At 45.6% G+C, this 15,038-nt stretch overlaps 2 protein-coding genes across 12 annotated transcripts in view; both read right to left on the bottom strand.

The window, feature by feature from the left end:
• Positions 1 to 15,038, bottom strand: part of LOC133506988 (membrane-associated guanylate kinase, WW and PDZ domain-containing protein 1-like) — a 99,496-nt gene that overhangs the window by 68,814 nt on the left and 15,644 nt on the right. For all 11 annotated transcript variants that reach the window (XM_061831472.1, XM_061831489.1, XM_061831479.1 and 8 more), the window contains exon 2: positions 5,961 to 6,077. In XM_061831472.1, coding sequence (XP_061687456.1) covers positions 5,961 to 6,077 — 117 coding nt within the window. The remainder of the gene's footprint in view (positions 1 to 5,960; positions 6,078 to 15,038) is intronic.
• On the bottom strand, positions 7,141 to 12,500 carry LOC133494067 (connector enhancer of kinase suppressor of ras 3-like). Its single transcript, XM_061808032.1, has 2 exons — positions 11,386 to 12,500; positions 7,141 to 7,211 (listed from the first exon to the last, which is right to left on the bottom strand). The coding sequence occupies exons 1-2, from the start codon at positions 12,383 to 12,385 to the stop codon at positions 7,141 to 7,143; spliced, it is 1,071 nt and encodes a 356-aa protein (XP_061664016.1). The 5' UTR covers positions 12,386 to 12,500.

Raw genomic sequence — 15,038 nt, 5'->3', positions numbered from 1 at the left:
CATGTGAAATTAAACACAATTACACTTTTACAAGAATAACAATGCTAACTATTGAATGCATATCAGATATTGTTTTAATTTATATTACTATGATTGGCAAATGCAGTACATCAGCAGAGACGCCTCTCAAATTATAGTTACATTTGAAATATAGCGGATTATATCTCTAGTCTTAGTGTTACATTTCTATGATCCTCTTGGCTTGATGAAGCCTGCTTGGATAAGAGGTGAAATGTCTTCTAAGACAGACAGAACAGTCCAGTTGCGATCGATTCAATGCCCTGAGAATAAATGATCTGGCTAAATATTCAAAGGGACTGTTTGATGATGTGGTGCAGTTCTACACTGCTGAGTACAAGCACAATAATAAACATCGTGCTAAAGGAATACGTCTCAAAGGAGTTTAGCTAGTCCTCTTGGATTAGCTCTCACTACATTTTAATGGTGCCAAATGAATGTATCAGTGAATGTAAAGAGCAGCTCAGAGAACACAGTGATCATTTTTCCATCCTTTTATTTTACGTGTCATGTGTACTTCTGGCACGGTGAGGAAAGCCTGAGTGTGTGAAAAGCAGAAGCTGGGGCCACTCATCCGTGGCAAGAATGAATGGCCATCATTAGCATGAGGCTCCCCAACAGCACCCTGCAATGCAGCGACACACACAAAGGCGAGTGCCATGCTTCCCCCTGCCGTTCCCTCAGAGAAGCCCTTTTGTTTGGGCAGCATCTGGACGTGACCTCCATGCATTTGAATCTGCTAACCCCCCTCCCCATCCACTCAATTCCCTCTCAGCTAGCTCCACTTCTCTTTCGTCTCGAATTCCTACCCCTCTCTCAAAAACTCGACAGCTTCCCCTGCCTCCGCTCTCTTACCCCACGGCCGTTCTTCACACATATATCCCCTGTTCTTTGAGTGGAGGAGCCATGTCTTGCTCCCTGAAAAGACATTCTGTGTAATTGTGGGTCTTGTACAAAGCCTGCAGGGTGAATTTGAAAACCAAGGAGGTAAATGCATCAGGGCTACTGGCCATCTGTTCCCCTGGGTTGGACCTGCCTGCCCCGAGTGTGCCTGCCCCCCTTTCTCCCTCATGTGAATCCCACCCCTGCCCCCACCTTCCCTAATTCTCTTAGCCTATATGCACAGCATCCACCACAAACACACACAGTCTCCGCCATGCATACATCTCAGACTTCGGCACACAGAAGGCAGATGGTGAGTGTAGGAAAGGCGAGAATGAGGTACTGCCACTTGCCTGCGTACAGACAGGATGGTAGTCAAGATGTAATCCGTTTCTTTGGAGGGATGGTAAACAGAAAAAAAAAAACAGACTCCGGCGTTCGTTTCCTTGATATCGGCAGTGGAGTGGAAAACGAGGAAGCGAGGGATTGAAGGACAGCGAGAAGGGGAGGGAGATACAGATGGAGCGAGAGGGAGAAAGAGATAGAGGATGGACAGAGACAGTGGTAACAGCTAGTGTGGAAGAAGAAGGCAGCAGCCACCACCAAGCCACAGGGACGCTGCCACTCAGCAGGGGGGCTTAAAAGTCGAAGAGAGGACTGATGAGAGAGAGAGAGCGAGAGAGCAACAGAAAGAAAGAGAGCAAGAGAGAGAGGGAGAGAGAGAGAGAGAGAGAGAGAGAGAGAGAGAGAGAGAGTGAGTGTGTGTGTGTCAAGCACTGGGAAGTAGAGAGAGATCAGATGGGGGAGGGCGGAGTATTGGCTGGCTCCGTAGAGACGCAAACGGTGGAATAACGTGGCGATAACCCTCATCCTCGAGCAGCAGCTGTAGATGTGAGCAAGAAATAAATCTCGCGAGACACTAACTTCTCTATCAATTGTGACATTTGCAGCACAAGACACGGCCATCAGCTGTAGTAGCAGGGATAGGAGGGAGGAGGGAGGTGTCTGTGTGAGGGGGGCACTCCGTGTGCCCTTGCATATGAATATGCATGCCACAAAATAAGGTAGAAAAAGAAAGGGAGGGAAAGGTACCTGTTCAAGTCAAACATGGGGGGGGGGCAGTCAGTCAGGGGAGGAGGGGCAGCACGTGTGCTCACGGGAGGGGGAACAGACAAGGGAGTGGAGATAAAGGAAGGCGAGGGCTTGAGAAGTGCGGCCTTTATTTGACTGAATATGTCATTCTACCTCATCGTGCCCTGGAAATATTTGCATGTGTGGGAGAGTCAGTCAGTCAGAGAGAAAACCTACATGATCTCCCAGGAAAAAATAAAGGACAGGAATGGAGGAGGAGGGGGGGGGACATTATAAGCAGCACAAACAATACAGTGCAACCTCCAAATTCAAACATGCAAGCATTCCTACAAATTGCTCCAATTTGGGGGAAAATATTGAAATTAATGTCAACAAAAAATGTGAGTTCCACAATCATGTGCGACTCCAATTTGATTTGAAACACTTACTGCGTAACTAACCCTGTCTGGAACATTGAATTGAAACAGAGTCTGCCTTGAAGCCTGAATTTGGAACCTATCCCAGGATAAAAAAGTGTAAGTGCATTTCTCAAAACAATTCATACAATTACCAAAACAACACGGATTACATGCATAAGCCAGTTCCTTCATCAAAATCCTTTGTTCGTCTCTCAAAAGCTAAGCTATACACACTTTCCTTTCCTTTCTGTTGTTAATTTTTTTCCTGCCATATATGAGTTGTTGTAAGGAATTATGGGGCAAAGCTTATAAAACCAACTTTCTGCCGGCCCTGACGCTACAAAAAAAAGGTAATCACAATTATTACTCAAGATGGCGACATAGAACCAACCAATCAAGTATATATCAATTAACATAAACTCATCCTTTGCGACATAGCGAATTCAAAACAACCAGCTCGTACACAACAAAACACAACAATTTACTTTGCAACACAGTACTCAGAAGCTGTTTGAAACTAGAGGCTATTGTTATAATATTGGGACCAGCTGTATTTAAAAATTCCAAGACAAGAACAAATGTATGTGTCTTCATGAGAGGATCTAAACTGTGGGATGACTTTGACAGGGGTCGGGAACATTTTTGGATAAGAGCCATGAAAGCCATATAATATTATTAACACTGAATACAACCAAACGTCAGCTTTTATTTTTTTTAAACAACAACCATTTTAGAATATAATAAGTCTCTTAATTCATTCTTTTCAGAGACAATGTTACACTGAAGCTAATCAAAAATCAATGCAAAATGTCTAATGCGACTTCTGGTGCTGGTTGGTTTTGCAGATGGCTTTGTCGTCTTATATTTCATCCAGGTGTTGAGGCTTCCGTCCATTAAATATAATCAGAACTTGGTTTTGATTTATTTTAGATGTCAGAACGACTGCTTCCATACATACATAGAACCAAACGGTGTCAGTACACACATAAGCTCGTCCATCCGTAATTTTTTTAACAAACTCAATGAAAGGCTTGAATAAATCATCCCGTCTTGTTCTCTTTCATTAGAAAAACAGCAAGACTTTCCTCACACAGTGTGTCACCTTGCAATCATGCCGAACTGCGATAAATGGATTACATCTGTCAACTCATCCAAAACGGAGTATGGCGCTGCATTTCTGTCCTTTATTTGTGTTTCCTTTGATTTTCCATCACAACGGTACAATCATGAACAGTTCTTCCTGACAGAGGCATTTCTTCTATTTTTTTGATTCTATCCAAAAAGTTGTCAAAAGTTCCAATGGCAACACCGTCTGCGAATGGTTTTCCTTTTTTGCCTATTGCTAAAGAACCCGCAAATTTAGTTGAATTCCCGTAACCTTCTCGGGTTGACACTTGGAGTTGCTGCTGACTAACTCGCACTCAGTAGCACTTGTCGTGCGTCTTCGTGCTGTCCCACGCTGGATATCGCGATGCAAATGTGGCAGCTTTATCTTTGACCATTGAAATGTTATCATGGCAGAAGCTGCTCTCTCCACAAAGGCAAATTCCTGTGTCCATTTGTGCCGAAATCTACAGCACTCATCACCTTCATCTCTTCTTCATCAAAAGCTACTTATTTGATTAAAAGGAGGGAACTCACAACAACCCGGGTAGGCTACCGCATTATCCTATAAAAATAGTCTGACCTTGTACCCAGAAGGACAGTTGATATTGGCTCCAGCCACCCGCATTGCAGTAGTAAATGGATGGATGGTTTAAAATGCATGAGGATGTTTTATATTTTAAAAGCTATTTTTAACACTGTGGCTTCTGTAATGTTTAAAATGTCAGTGGAATTACAGTATTCATTATTTATAGTGTTAAGAATTGTCAAGAAAGATTTAGCCGAGAGCCTGATGGACTGTTTAAAAGCGCCACATGTGGCTCACGAGTTAGAGGTTCCTGAGCCCTACTCTATTATTAGTATTATATATAAAATCAGTATGTACTCAGAAGTAGTGCAAGGACCAGGTCATTTTGAAGTATTGACTCCTAGAATAGCCACTCTTCGTAAGCATATATTTATTTAGTTTTTTGATCGAGATTGGTGATTTTTTTGTTTTCTTTTTGTTTTGTTTTGTAATAGCATTTGTAAGACCAGTCTGTGAACATTTCTGACAGAATCCTAGTTGAGACAGATTGTATTTTAGTCTAGTTTTCAAATCAACCGTTTATTTCTTTGTGTGCAACGAGAAAACAATCTAATCTGCCATTATTTATTTCAAATGTGGGGATGCATTGTTAATTTCCAGTAGTAAATGACACCATTACAATGAAGAATAGTATAGACACCAACACAACTAACAAATTATGAAAATGAGTATGTGCTTTTTGAGTTCAATTTGAGTGTCAAAGTGTGCCACAGAGGCCTCTTCATCATCCTCAAGCATTGTGGTAGCCCAGCATGTTCACCACATAATCATGCAGGAATCTATTTTCAATAAATCAGAAAAACATAATCCACAGCACAGCAAAAGAGGAGGATTTAACGGTCACATGGCAGAGCGAGAGAAAGAGAGAGAGAGAGAGAGAGAGAGAGAGAGAGAGAAAGTGAATGTGTAGGGCAAAATGTGAACTCCAGGCAGAAATTACTTTGATAAAATATACATTAACATACTGTAAATATTCAAACACACACACATGCACATCCAAACTTGAACCAAAAACTTGAAAACAAAAGGAGCAATACTGTACTTGGATGATAAAATCATGGCCATGAACTACATACACAATGACCCCTAGACAGTCACACCATCTTACTGATTGTGCTTCAGCATTGACACACTTAAGACACTTTGAGCCTGGAGCCTGGTGGTCATCTCAAATTAAAAAAATGGTTTTGTAACACAAACACTTTGAGTGTGATCGGAAATTATGGCAAAACAGTTTGACATTTGGTGCTGGAGGTAGCAGAGATGGTTCAAAAAGTTATATCATCCATGAAAGGAAAACAAGCTAAAATTGATTCTTGGGGAAACAAAACCACATGAGCAGGAATAATAGATGAGACAAACAAGATAGCAGCCTAAGAAAGAGGGTCAATGGGGTAAAGATAATGGAAATGATGCTAAAGACCGCTTTGGGGACAAAAATCAATTGGCATATTTCCGGTTTCCGGTTTTCAGAATACATCATGTTACCTCAATCAGATGAAATGAAATTTTTCTATAGAGAACTTGGAGTTGATACAAAAGAGCAAACGATAACATTTTATGGAGAGATGCAACAAAAATGGAATTTTTTGGCAAGCATTGTGTAGGATCCCTAATGCTATAGGGCTGCTCATCCGCATCTGGTACTGAAGGCTTTGACTGTATCACAGGTATCATGAAATCAAATCATTTGCAAGAGATTTTAGAGCCAAATATTTTACCCAGTGTAAGAAAAACGTTGTTTGAAGTGGGTCATGGGTCTTCCAACTTAAAAGATCCCGATGACATAATTTTGGTATATTGCCATTTGTTTCACTTATACAAAGAGTGAAGGAGCGGTCATAATGGAGAGCAGGACTGTGTATTATGTTACTCACAAGGCACAGCATGGCGATACAGATTGGCCCGGATGATCTTCTGCAGCTCGTGGTCGGGGGAAGCCTTTTGAAACCTCAGACTCAGGTAGTGCTTCAGATCTTTGTTGAGCTTGTTACCTGAAAAAAAACAGACATGCACCATGTTAGTATAGCTTACACAGACATACTGCAATTTAATCAAAGATTTTGTTTTACAGAATTGTATTCAGTTTATTTTTTCCCAAAAACAATCTGACAAAGACATGGGGTAATTGGCATACTTTTTTTCCATTACAAAACAGTAATGACACTAGAGCTGCCAAGAACACACACTAGATAAACTGTGTAATTAAGTACACAAAGATAAATGCTTGTAGTAATTTATTAAAAGGTTCTCTGTGTGGGTAGTACTATGCAGGAACCTCTCAGTAGCTGTATTTACTAGGCCTTCTTTGTATCTATTCTATGACAGGTGACCATGATGCTGGCCAAGTCAGAAACGACGCAGCCACTCACAATGGAGCCAGATGGTCAGGGCTTGCTCTCACGCCAGGGTCTCATTTAGGACCATTTAATGATCTCTAAATTCATCATCCAAGTCTTGGGGTGCTGGCAAGCCCATTTTGGGGGAGGTGCCATATCCTCGTGTTGGCCTTCCATTGAAGGGAGAGATTTTCTTCTGTGCTTCTGGACTGCAGCTAAAATGAACGTCAAGTCATATACAGTAGCTAGGTACACTGAGCCATGAGCCAAAGCGTTATATAGGCGGTAATAACACAACCTTACAAAAATGTCCTCATGGCAAATAAACATGAATGGGAGTGTCCTGTAAGCCATATTAGACACAAATGGCCAACATGGAATAAGATTTTGGAACTGTGATGTGTGATGCGATTAGTCCAAGTATATTGACAAATCTCTTGATAATAATAACAGTAGGAAATTGTTGCAGTTGGATTTGTCAAGATTTAATCCCGTGAGGCTATAAGCAGACATTTATCCTTCATTATTTAAAGACCAGCAAAAATAAAAGTAAAAACTAAATCAAATGGAAACCGGTGAGTGACAAAAAAAAAAAAAAATGCACAGACTCAAAGCTTATTCTAATGAAAAACCAAAAACATCAGTTGGTCCTCGACTATGCTGTATTTTTCTGTTCTCGTCACGCAACCAGACACACACACATGCACAAGTGTGTAGCTCAGCACAGCACAGTCAGGTAATTGTTACCTAGCAACCAGCCAGGGCTGACGGGCATCATTACGGTCTCTACTAGGCAAGAAACACACATACACTTGATATATGAAATACGTTTTTTTCCAGCGTGTGGCGTTTTCCTTGGTCATAGAAATAAGATGTCATTATGTTGTGACTATTTCCCATTTGCATCGTGCATTATGCCAATTTTGCTGGTTGACACATTTTGCCTGAGACAAGGAGCTCAGTCAGGAACAACCATTTCCTGTAGGGATACACAGCGAGCGTCACGCTCCATCAGTGAGAGAGTCATTAAATATTTAATATTTATGAGGATTAACGCCACGTGGATCACATATTACACATGTACACATACAAATACGGAGATGGGTGGGCATGTGCGCAGTTTGTAGCCATCTTTGGGTCTCAGTGGACGTGGAACAAGCAGGCATCACAGTGGATGTAGCATGACAGATGAGAAACAACTGAGTAACGAATGTAAAAAAGGAGCAACAGCAACATGCAGTGGAGATACTGTACGTAAATAGTCGATACCGCCATTCAAACGTCAGGTTTCTGTGATTTAAACATAATGAGAAAAATCATCCACAATCAATGGGACTTATAACCTGAAGCAATTCATTGCGTAAAGATACTTTGCTTTCTAGCAGAAGCCCTATTTTCACTTTGTTTGATTTGCATTGGCTGTATAGATTTGGATTGCAGGTTTTTCCATTTGTCTCGTGTCTTTCAATTTGTTTGTTTGTTTGTTTTTCAACCACTTACTATGGCAGAGAAGCCAAATATTTCTCGGACTTAGTGAATAACAAATGGACCGATTGCAGGTTCAATAGATGTACGCAGTTTAGATTTCAGAAACACGACAACAACCTTAAATGCAAGATCGAATGAATTAAATGGCTTCAGTATTACTCTAGTGAGAGTGTTTATAAAAGGAAGAAGGCCCAAGGCCAAAGCCAAATTCGTGCATAAATAAACTCCCAAGTTGTGTCTGATTTTACTGATTTAGGCAGTGAATGAATTCATTTGTTTCGGGGCTTTTGTTTGGAATTATAACACAGAACTGCATTGAGACATACATTTAATTTGTTTCCGTGATTACATTGGTAACTTCGCTCATGCGTATCTCAAATAATCTTTTCCCACTGAAATGAATGGAAATGCCATTTATGTGTCACTTTGCCAAAAAACGTATGTATTATTTTAATGGGAAAAATTTGTGCTCCATGATATTGTACTGATAGGAACATACAGTAATGGCATAAATAAATAGAAATAAGTAATTTTTGTCATACTGGATCAGCTCAATAGCTATTGTGCTGCTTTTTCTAGTGTGTTTGCACAACTTGGGGCAGCAAACAACAGATAGATGTCGCGGACGAGACTCGGGGGTGGACCCAAATGCACGACTCAGGTGAGAGGTAAGCAGTGCGGAATAAGCCTTTATTCGTTCCAATGTCGGTTACCAGGGAGTCAGTCCAAACAAGCAGCAAGATCAGTAACGGCAGGCTTACGGGGTAGGTCGGGAGACAGGCGTTGGTCGGTACACGGGAGGTAGACGTCAGGAGTACGGTAGTGCGGGAACGAGGCATGAAAGGCAACGATCTAGCAGAGTCTCTGTCGTCCCCCAGGTCCTATATGTACTGGGTCTAATCGGAGGTCATGAGGCGCAGGTGTGACCCTTCCGATTAGACGGTCACGCCCAGCCCTGGCTGGAATCCAGGATCATGACAGTACCCGCCCCCTCAACGGCCGGCTCTGGACGGCCCAGGCGCATCAGGGTGAGCCGCGTGAAAGTCCTTGATGAGGGAGCGGTCCACGACGAAGCGGGAGGGGATCCAAGGGCGCTCCTCCGGGCCATATCCCTCCCAGTCCACCAGGTACTGGACCCCCCTCCCTCTACGGCGGGAAGACAGCAACCGGCGCACGGTGTACACCAACCCACCGTCGACCATGCGGGGGGGCGGTGGGGACTTGAGCGGAGGAGCCAGCGACGACGTGCGATTCGGGCGAAGTCTGCTGACGTGGAACGTAGGGTGCACCCTCATCGACCTGGGCAGTTTCAACGAGACGGCGACCGGGTTAATGACCTTGGAAACAGGGAACGGGCCAACGAACCTGGGAGCAAGTTTGCGGGATTCCGTCCGCAGCGGGAGATCTTTGGTGGAGAGCCACACTCGCTGTCCCACTCTGAGCTCTGGTGCGGCCCTCCTCTTGCGGTCTGCTGCGGCCTTGTAGGTGCTGCTCATGCGCAGCAGTGTCCTCCGAGCTGCTTCCCAGGTCCGTTTGCAGCGTCGTACCACGGCCAGGGCCGACGGAACTGTGGATTCTGTGACCAGTGGAGGAAACAGGGACGGAGGATACCCATGCACGACATGGAGTGGAGCCATACCTGTTGAAGCGGAGGGTAGGGAATTGTGGGCATACTCCACCCACTTGATGTGCTGGCTCCACGTGCTCTGGTCCCTGGATACCAGACATCGAAGACCGGTCTCTAATTCCTGGTTAATCCTCTCAGTCTGGCCATTAGACTCTGGGTGATAACGCGATGTCCGACTTGCAGAAGCGCCGATGAGGTTGCAGAACTCCTTCCAGAAACGGGCGCTGAATTGCGGACCCCTGTCCGAAACGATGTCCTGAGGTAGACCGTGGTAACGGACGACCTCGTCTAATACCAACAGGGCTGTCTGCTTAGCCAACGGGATCTTCGGGAGCGGCACGAAGTGGACCATCTTGGAGAAACGATCCACTATGGACAGCATCACTGTGTTCCCTTGTGAAGGCGGCAGGCCGGTAACGAAGTCCATCGCGATGTGTGACCACGGACGAAAGGGGATGGACAGGGGTTGCAACTCACCAACGGGCCGTAGGCGGGAAGTTTTATTGGCAGCACACACCGGGCAGGCGTTGACGAACTCCCTTACATCCTTGCTGAGGTTAGGCCACCAGAACCTCTGTTCGACCACTGACCGTGTCTTCGCCGGGTGGCAGACCGTCTTGTTGGTATGGGCCCATTTGATGACGTCTCCCCGCAGAGATGGAATGACGAAAAGACGGCCCGACGGACAATCCGCGGGTGGCGGTGTCTCTTCCAGGCCTCCTTCACCCGCGACTCGATCAACCAGGTGAACCCGGACACGTAACACCCCGCTGGCAGGATAGTAGCGGCGTCTGAATCAGTGCGCCCTCCCTCGTGGATCTGCGAGAGTGCATCCGGCTTGCCGTTTTTGGAGCCTGGGCGGTAAAACACCTTAAAGTGGAAGCGGGTGAAAAATAGAGCCCACCTGGCCTGACGGGCGTTCAACCTCTTCGCGGACTTCAGGTATTCAAGGTTCTTATGGTCCGTGAAGACAACGAACGGCACTTGCGAGCCCTCCAGCCAGTGCCGCCACTCCTCCAACGCGCTCTTGACCGCCAGTAGTTCCTTATCTCCCACGTCGTAGTTCCTCTCTGCCGGGGTCAACTTTCTAGACAGGAACGCGCACGGGTGGATCCTTCCATCCCTGGGACTCCTCTGCGACAAGACTGCTCCGATTCCTGAATTCGATGCATCCACCTCCACCACAAACTGGTTATCGGGATCCGGAATAATGAGAACGGGCGCAGTGGTGAAACTTGCCTTGAGCCTGCCGAAGGCCTCCTGGCAGGTCCCGGACCAGTCGAAGGTGGTATTTGGCGAACTGAGCGAATGCAGAGGAGCGGCCACGGAACTGAAGTTCCTTATGAATTTCCAATAGAAATTGGCAAATCCCAAGAACCTCTGCATGTCCCTCCTGTTGGTGGGGGTAGGCCACCGCAGCACCGCGTCGACCTTCCCGGGATCCATCCGTATCTCTCCCTCAGCCAGGACGAAGCCCAGGAAGGACACGGATGCCTGATGGAACTCACACTTATCCATATTCCCGTATAATTGGTGCTGCTGCAGACGCCGGAGCACCTCTCGGACTTGTTGAATGTGAGAGGCTAGGTCTGCTGAAAAGATGAGAATGTCATCCAGGTAAACAAAGACAGATCTGTTCAGGAACTCCCGGAGCACGTCGTTAATGAAGTTCTGAAAGACGGCCGCAGCGTTTGTCAGTCCAAAGGGCATCACAAGATACTCATAGTGCCCTGTGGGGGTGTTGAACGCCGTCTTCCACTCATCCCCTTCCCCAATCCGCACCAGATGGTAAGCGCTGCGCAAGTCGAGCTTGGTGAAGATCCGGGCTCCCTGGAGGTGTTCGAATGCTGTGTGCAGAGCTGTCCGAAGGTTGACGCCATCTGGGGAGGCCCGATGATGCCTGAACGAGGGGGGGTCTCCAGCGCATATTTTTCAGTGGCGGCGGAGCGAAAGCGCCGGTCATTCCCAACGGCCTCTTTTTCAGTACCAGTCGTATGCTTCCTGACTCCGCCCTCAACTTGGCCACCAGGTGCTTCAGCTGCCAACCCACCACCGTTTGCTCGTTGACTCGGATCACCTCGTCGCCAGCGTGGATCCTCTTGGTCTTATCTGCGGGGGAGTTTTCTGTGGTTCCTGTGACGACATGAAGGCCGTCATAGGTGGACTTGATGTAGATGCCCAGGCCTTCTCCGGGCTTGATGTCAGGGATGTGAACCTCCTCCACGCACGACACTTCGCTCCTGGGCGGGTCGGCGGTCGCCCGGGCTGTCTTCTCACATAGGCTGTTCAGAGCTTGAGACACTTCTAGACTCTTCTCCTCCATCTGATAAACGGTGAAGTCCTTCTGGACCGTGGAGGTGAGCTCCAGACACAATTGAATGATGGTGCTTTTGGTGGACATGAAATCGCTCGCGTTCGTCATGGGAGTCCTGTCCATCCAGGACAGCAGACTCTTGGCTGCGGCGATGAGCTCCACCACTGCGGTGAGGAAGTCGTTGGAGGGCCGGTGGGCGCTGTCGCTCTGGTAGGTCGGGTTCTTGCGGCGCTGCGACACGGCGCCGCTCAGGTTGTGGTAGGCCAGCCTCATCTTGGCCACCGGCGTCTTCAGGTTTTCCGACTCCATGCCGTAGTTCAGTGCGCAGAGCAGGTCGACCGCCTCCGGCATGAGCTCCTGATGCCCGACCTTGACCACGCCCATTGCCGTCAGCTCCTGGTGAGTCATCTTCAGAAGCTTGTCGCCGTCCACCTGCTGCCACCTAAAGGCCGGGAGGTACTGCTGCAGGCTGTCATCCAGACCAGTCATCCAGTCCAGGACTTGCTGGGGACTCCAAGTGCTCACAGCCTCCATGTATGTCTCTAATAATCAAATGATCCTCGGAAAGCGCTCAAAAGTCGGGAGTTATTGATAATTCAGGTGATTTGTAGTGGTCATGGTGGAGAGCGAGCGCTCTGCTCTATCCTCGTGCACGACTCAGGTGAGAGGTAAGCAGTGCGGAATAAGCCTTTATTCGTTCCAATGTCGGTTACCAGGGAGTCAGTCCAAACAAGCAGCAAGATCAGTAACGGCAGGTTTACGGGGTAGGTCGGGAGACAGGCGTTGGTCGGTACACGGGAGGTAGACGTCAGGAGTACGGTAGTGTGGGAACGAGGCATGAGAGGCAACGATCTAGCAGAGTCTCTGTCGTCCCCCGGGTCCTATATGTACTGGGTCTAATCGGAGGTCATGAGGCGCAGGTGTGACCCTCCCTATTAGACGGCCACGCCCAGCCCTGGCTGGAATCCAGGATCATGACAATAGACAGATATATCGTTCACTAAGAACCCTAACTCCTCTTAGCCAATCAGTACAGCACTAGTAGTAGTTATTCTCTGCAGAAGAAAAATACTATCGGATTGTGACAACTGTAAAATTGTCTATCTGACTGTGTTGCGACACCATTTGTGTTTAATCTGTTGCTTAAAGGGTTATAAAGCACTGCAGCATTTATTGTTTTATTTAGATGATATTTAATGCTACCATTAGAATATCTGACTGAAAGACTCAGCTTTGTGGTTGTATTAAATACAAAGTCTTTGCTTTGTGTTTTGTTTGACAGTAAACTTCAATTGGGAGAGGTAAAGAGCTTGAAGACTGTTTTTTGAAAAATTCTTCACTAATTGCCAAGGTTCTGCTGATTGTAAAGTGAGTTGAGTTCACTACAAACACACGATGCTCTTATTGCAAGCAAAAAAAAGTGTCCCTAAGATGGCTCGCATCTAAAAAAAAAAACTTACAAACTAACCCTCATCTAAAAGCACTTACTGTAAATATTTTTCACTTAATCACAAAGCTAAAACATCTTTAGCTGCAAAAGCAACCCCTCAAAATCACCATGCTATGTAGTAGGGTATTCATGATGACAAGCATTGTTCATGAGCTTGGGTAAACAGTGATAACAATGGAACGACACACATCAGCACAGATCGAAAACCCCCAAGACTCCAAAGAGACGCGAAGCTCCTTTCCTGGGAGCTGAGACGTTCATGAAGCTGGCGGCTAAAAGACTGTGTGACAGAGATTGTTGCTCCTCAGCTCGAAAAATGGGAGGCTGCTGTCCCCTCACACATAGTGAACGAGAGAGAGATGGGTTTAACCCAAATAAGAGTGGATTATACCATCCTCCATGCCTCCAGTCAGCATTACATAACCTTAAATCTAGTTATGCATCCCTGTCTCATTTGAGGACAAGGGGATGGAGTGTGCCCATTCAAATATCTCATGAGATGGTGCTATACACTTTTGACAGTCCATTCCACTGAATGTGCAGACGGCAAACTAGCCCCTGGCTGAGAGACGATTTGTCTTGTAAAATAGCACCACAACTGCAGCATACACGAGAGTGGCTGTTCAACACACGTAGCTTATAGTACTACGTCACATCTGCCAACTCTATACAGTAACACATTTATGAGTCATAGCATTGGCTCATATCGGGCTGGTAATCATTGACTTGGCATGCAACTGCCCATGTGATGAAGCGAAGTTCAGCTGCTTTTTAGCATTCACCTGCCGCCGTCCAACTCAACACTGCCCTCTGTGTATCGCAGCCTCACCATCAAACTCAGCTTTCTGCAGGGCTGTTACCACGACAACCCAAGACCCAACCGGTAGAGAGGAGCTATGCGCAATTATTATAGGCTGCTGCCACCCTGTGGCCCATCTTTATTGATAAAACTCATTTCAAATGCGACTTCAATGATAGCATAAACGTCACCCACATTTCCTTTTTCTTTCATTTTTCCCCCGGAGAAAAAGAATGCAATGATCTATTCTAGGAGAGAATATTATGGATAGATATACAAAATACAGACTTGTGGCTATATAGTAGTATAGAAAGTCTAAACTCCCCTATTAAAATGTTGTAAAACAATGATAATAACACAATAAATTAATAATAGTGGGAACTCGAAAGCGTTGTGGTAAACAACCTGCAAAATTCTATTCTCATCTCACGTCTGATCTCTCGGGAGAGGCAAATACAAGAACAACAACAAACATTTCATCAAGCTGGATGGATACAGATAAATGTTTGGACACACTTTCTCATGCTGGTAGGTTGATGTGCACAAGCTGAAATTAATACTTTGTTGGATTACATTTTGCTTTTGCTACAACATCCGATCTTGTTTGGTAAAACTATCAGCATGGTATATGTTGACTTGACTATCTTGATATGGAGTGGTTGTTTATCTGGAAACATGCATGGTATTCAATGGCTACACACTCAACAAAAATCTAAATCCTACTACAAACACAAAAGGCATTTTTTTCTGAAATATTGCTTTCTAAAAGATGATTATATCTGTTAGGGAGCATTTTCCCTTTGCCCAAAATAATCATGTATCTCACAGGAGTTTCATATCAAAATGCTGTATGAAGAGACCGTAGCATTAGGAGAGTGTTGGATGATTATAGGTGTGCCTTGGACTCCCCACAACAAAAGGCCATGCTAAAATCTACA

Source organism: Syngnathoides biaculeatus, chromosome 2 (genome assembly GCF_019802595.1).
Source record: "Syngnathoides biaculeatus isolate LvHL_M chromosome 2, ASM1980259v1, whole genome shotgun sequence".
Taxonomy (NCBI): domain Eukaryota; kingdom Metazoa; phylum Chordata; class Actinopteri; order Syngnathiformes; family Syngnathidae; genus Syngnathoides; species Syngnathoides biaculeatus.
The sequence above is the reverse complement of the archived record's forward strand: the minus strand, read 5'-3'. Positions and strand labels throughout refer to the sequence as shown.

Excerpts from the sequence above, each read along its gene's own strand:
- LOC133494067 (XM_061808032.1), bottom strand. The coding sequence starts at position 12,385 with ATGGAGGCTGTGAGCACTTGGAGTCCCCAGCAAGTCCTGGACTGGATG. Across the intron at positions 7,212-11,385 it reads TTCGGACAGCTCTGCACACA|TAGAGACCGTAATGATGCCC; the intron begins GCATTCGAACAC and ends TTTCTTGCCTAG.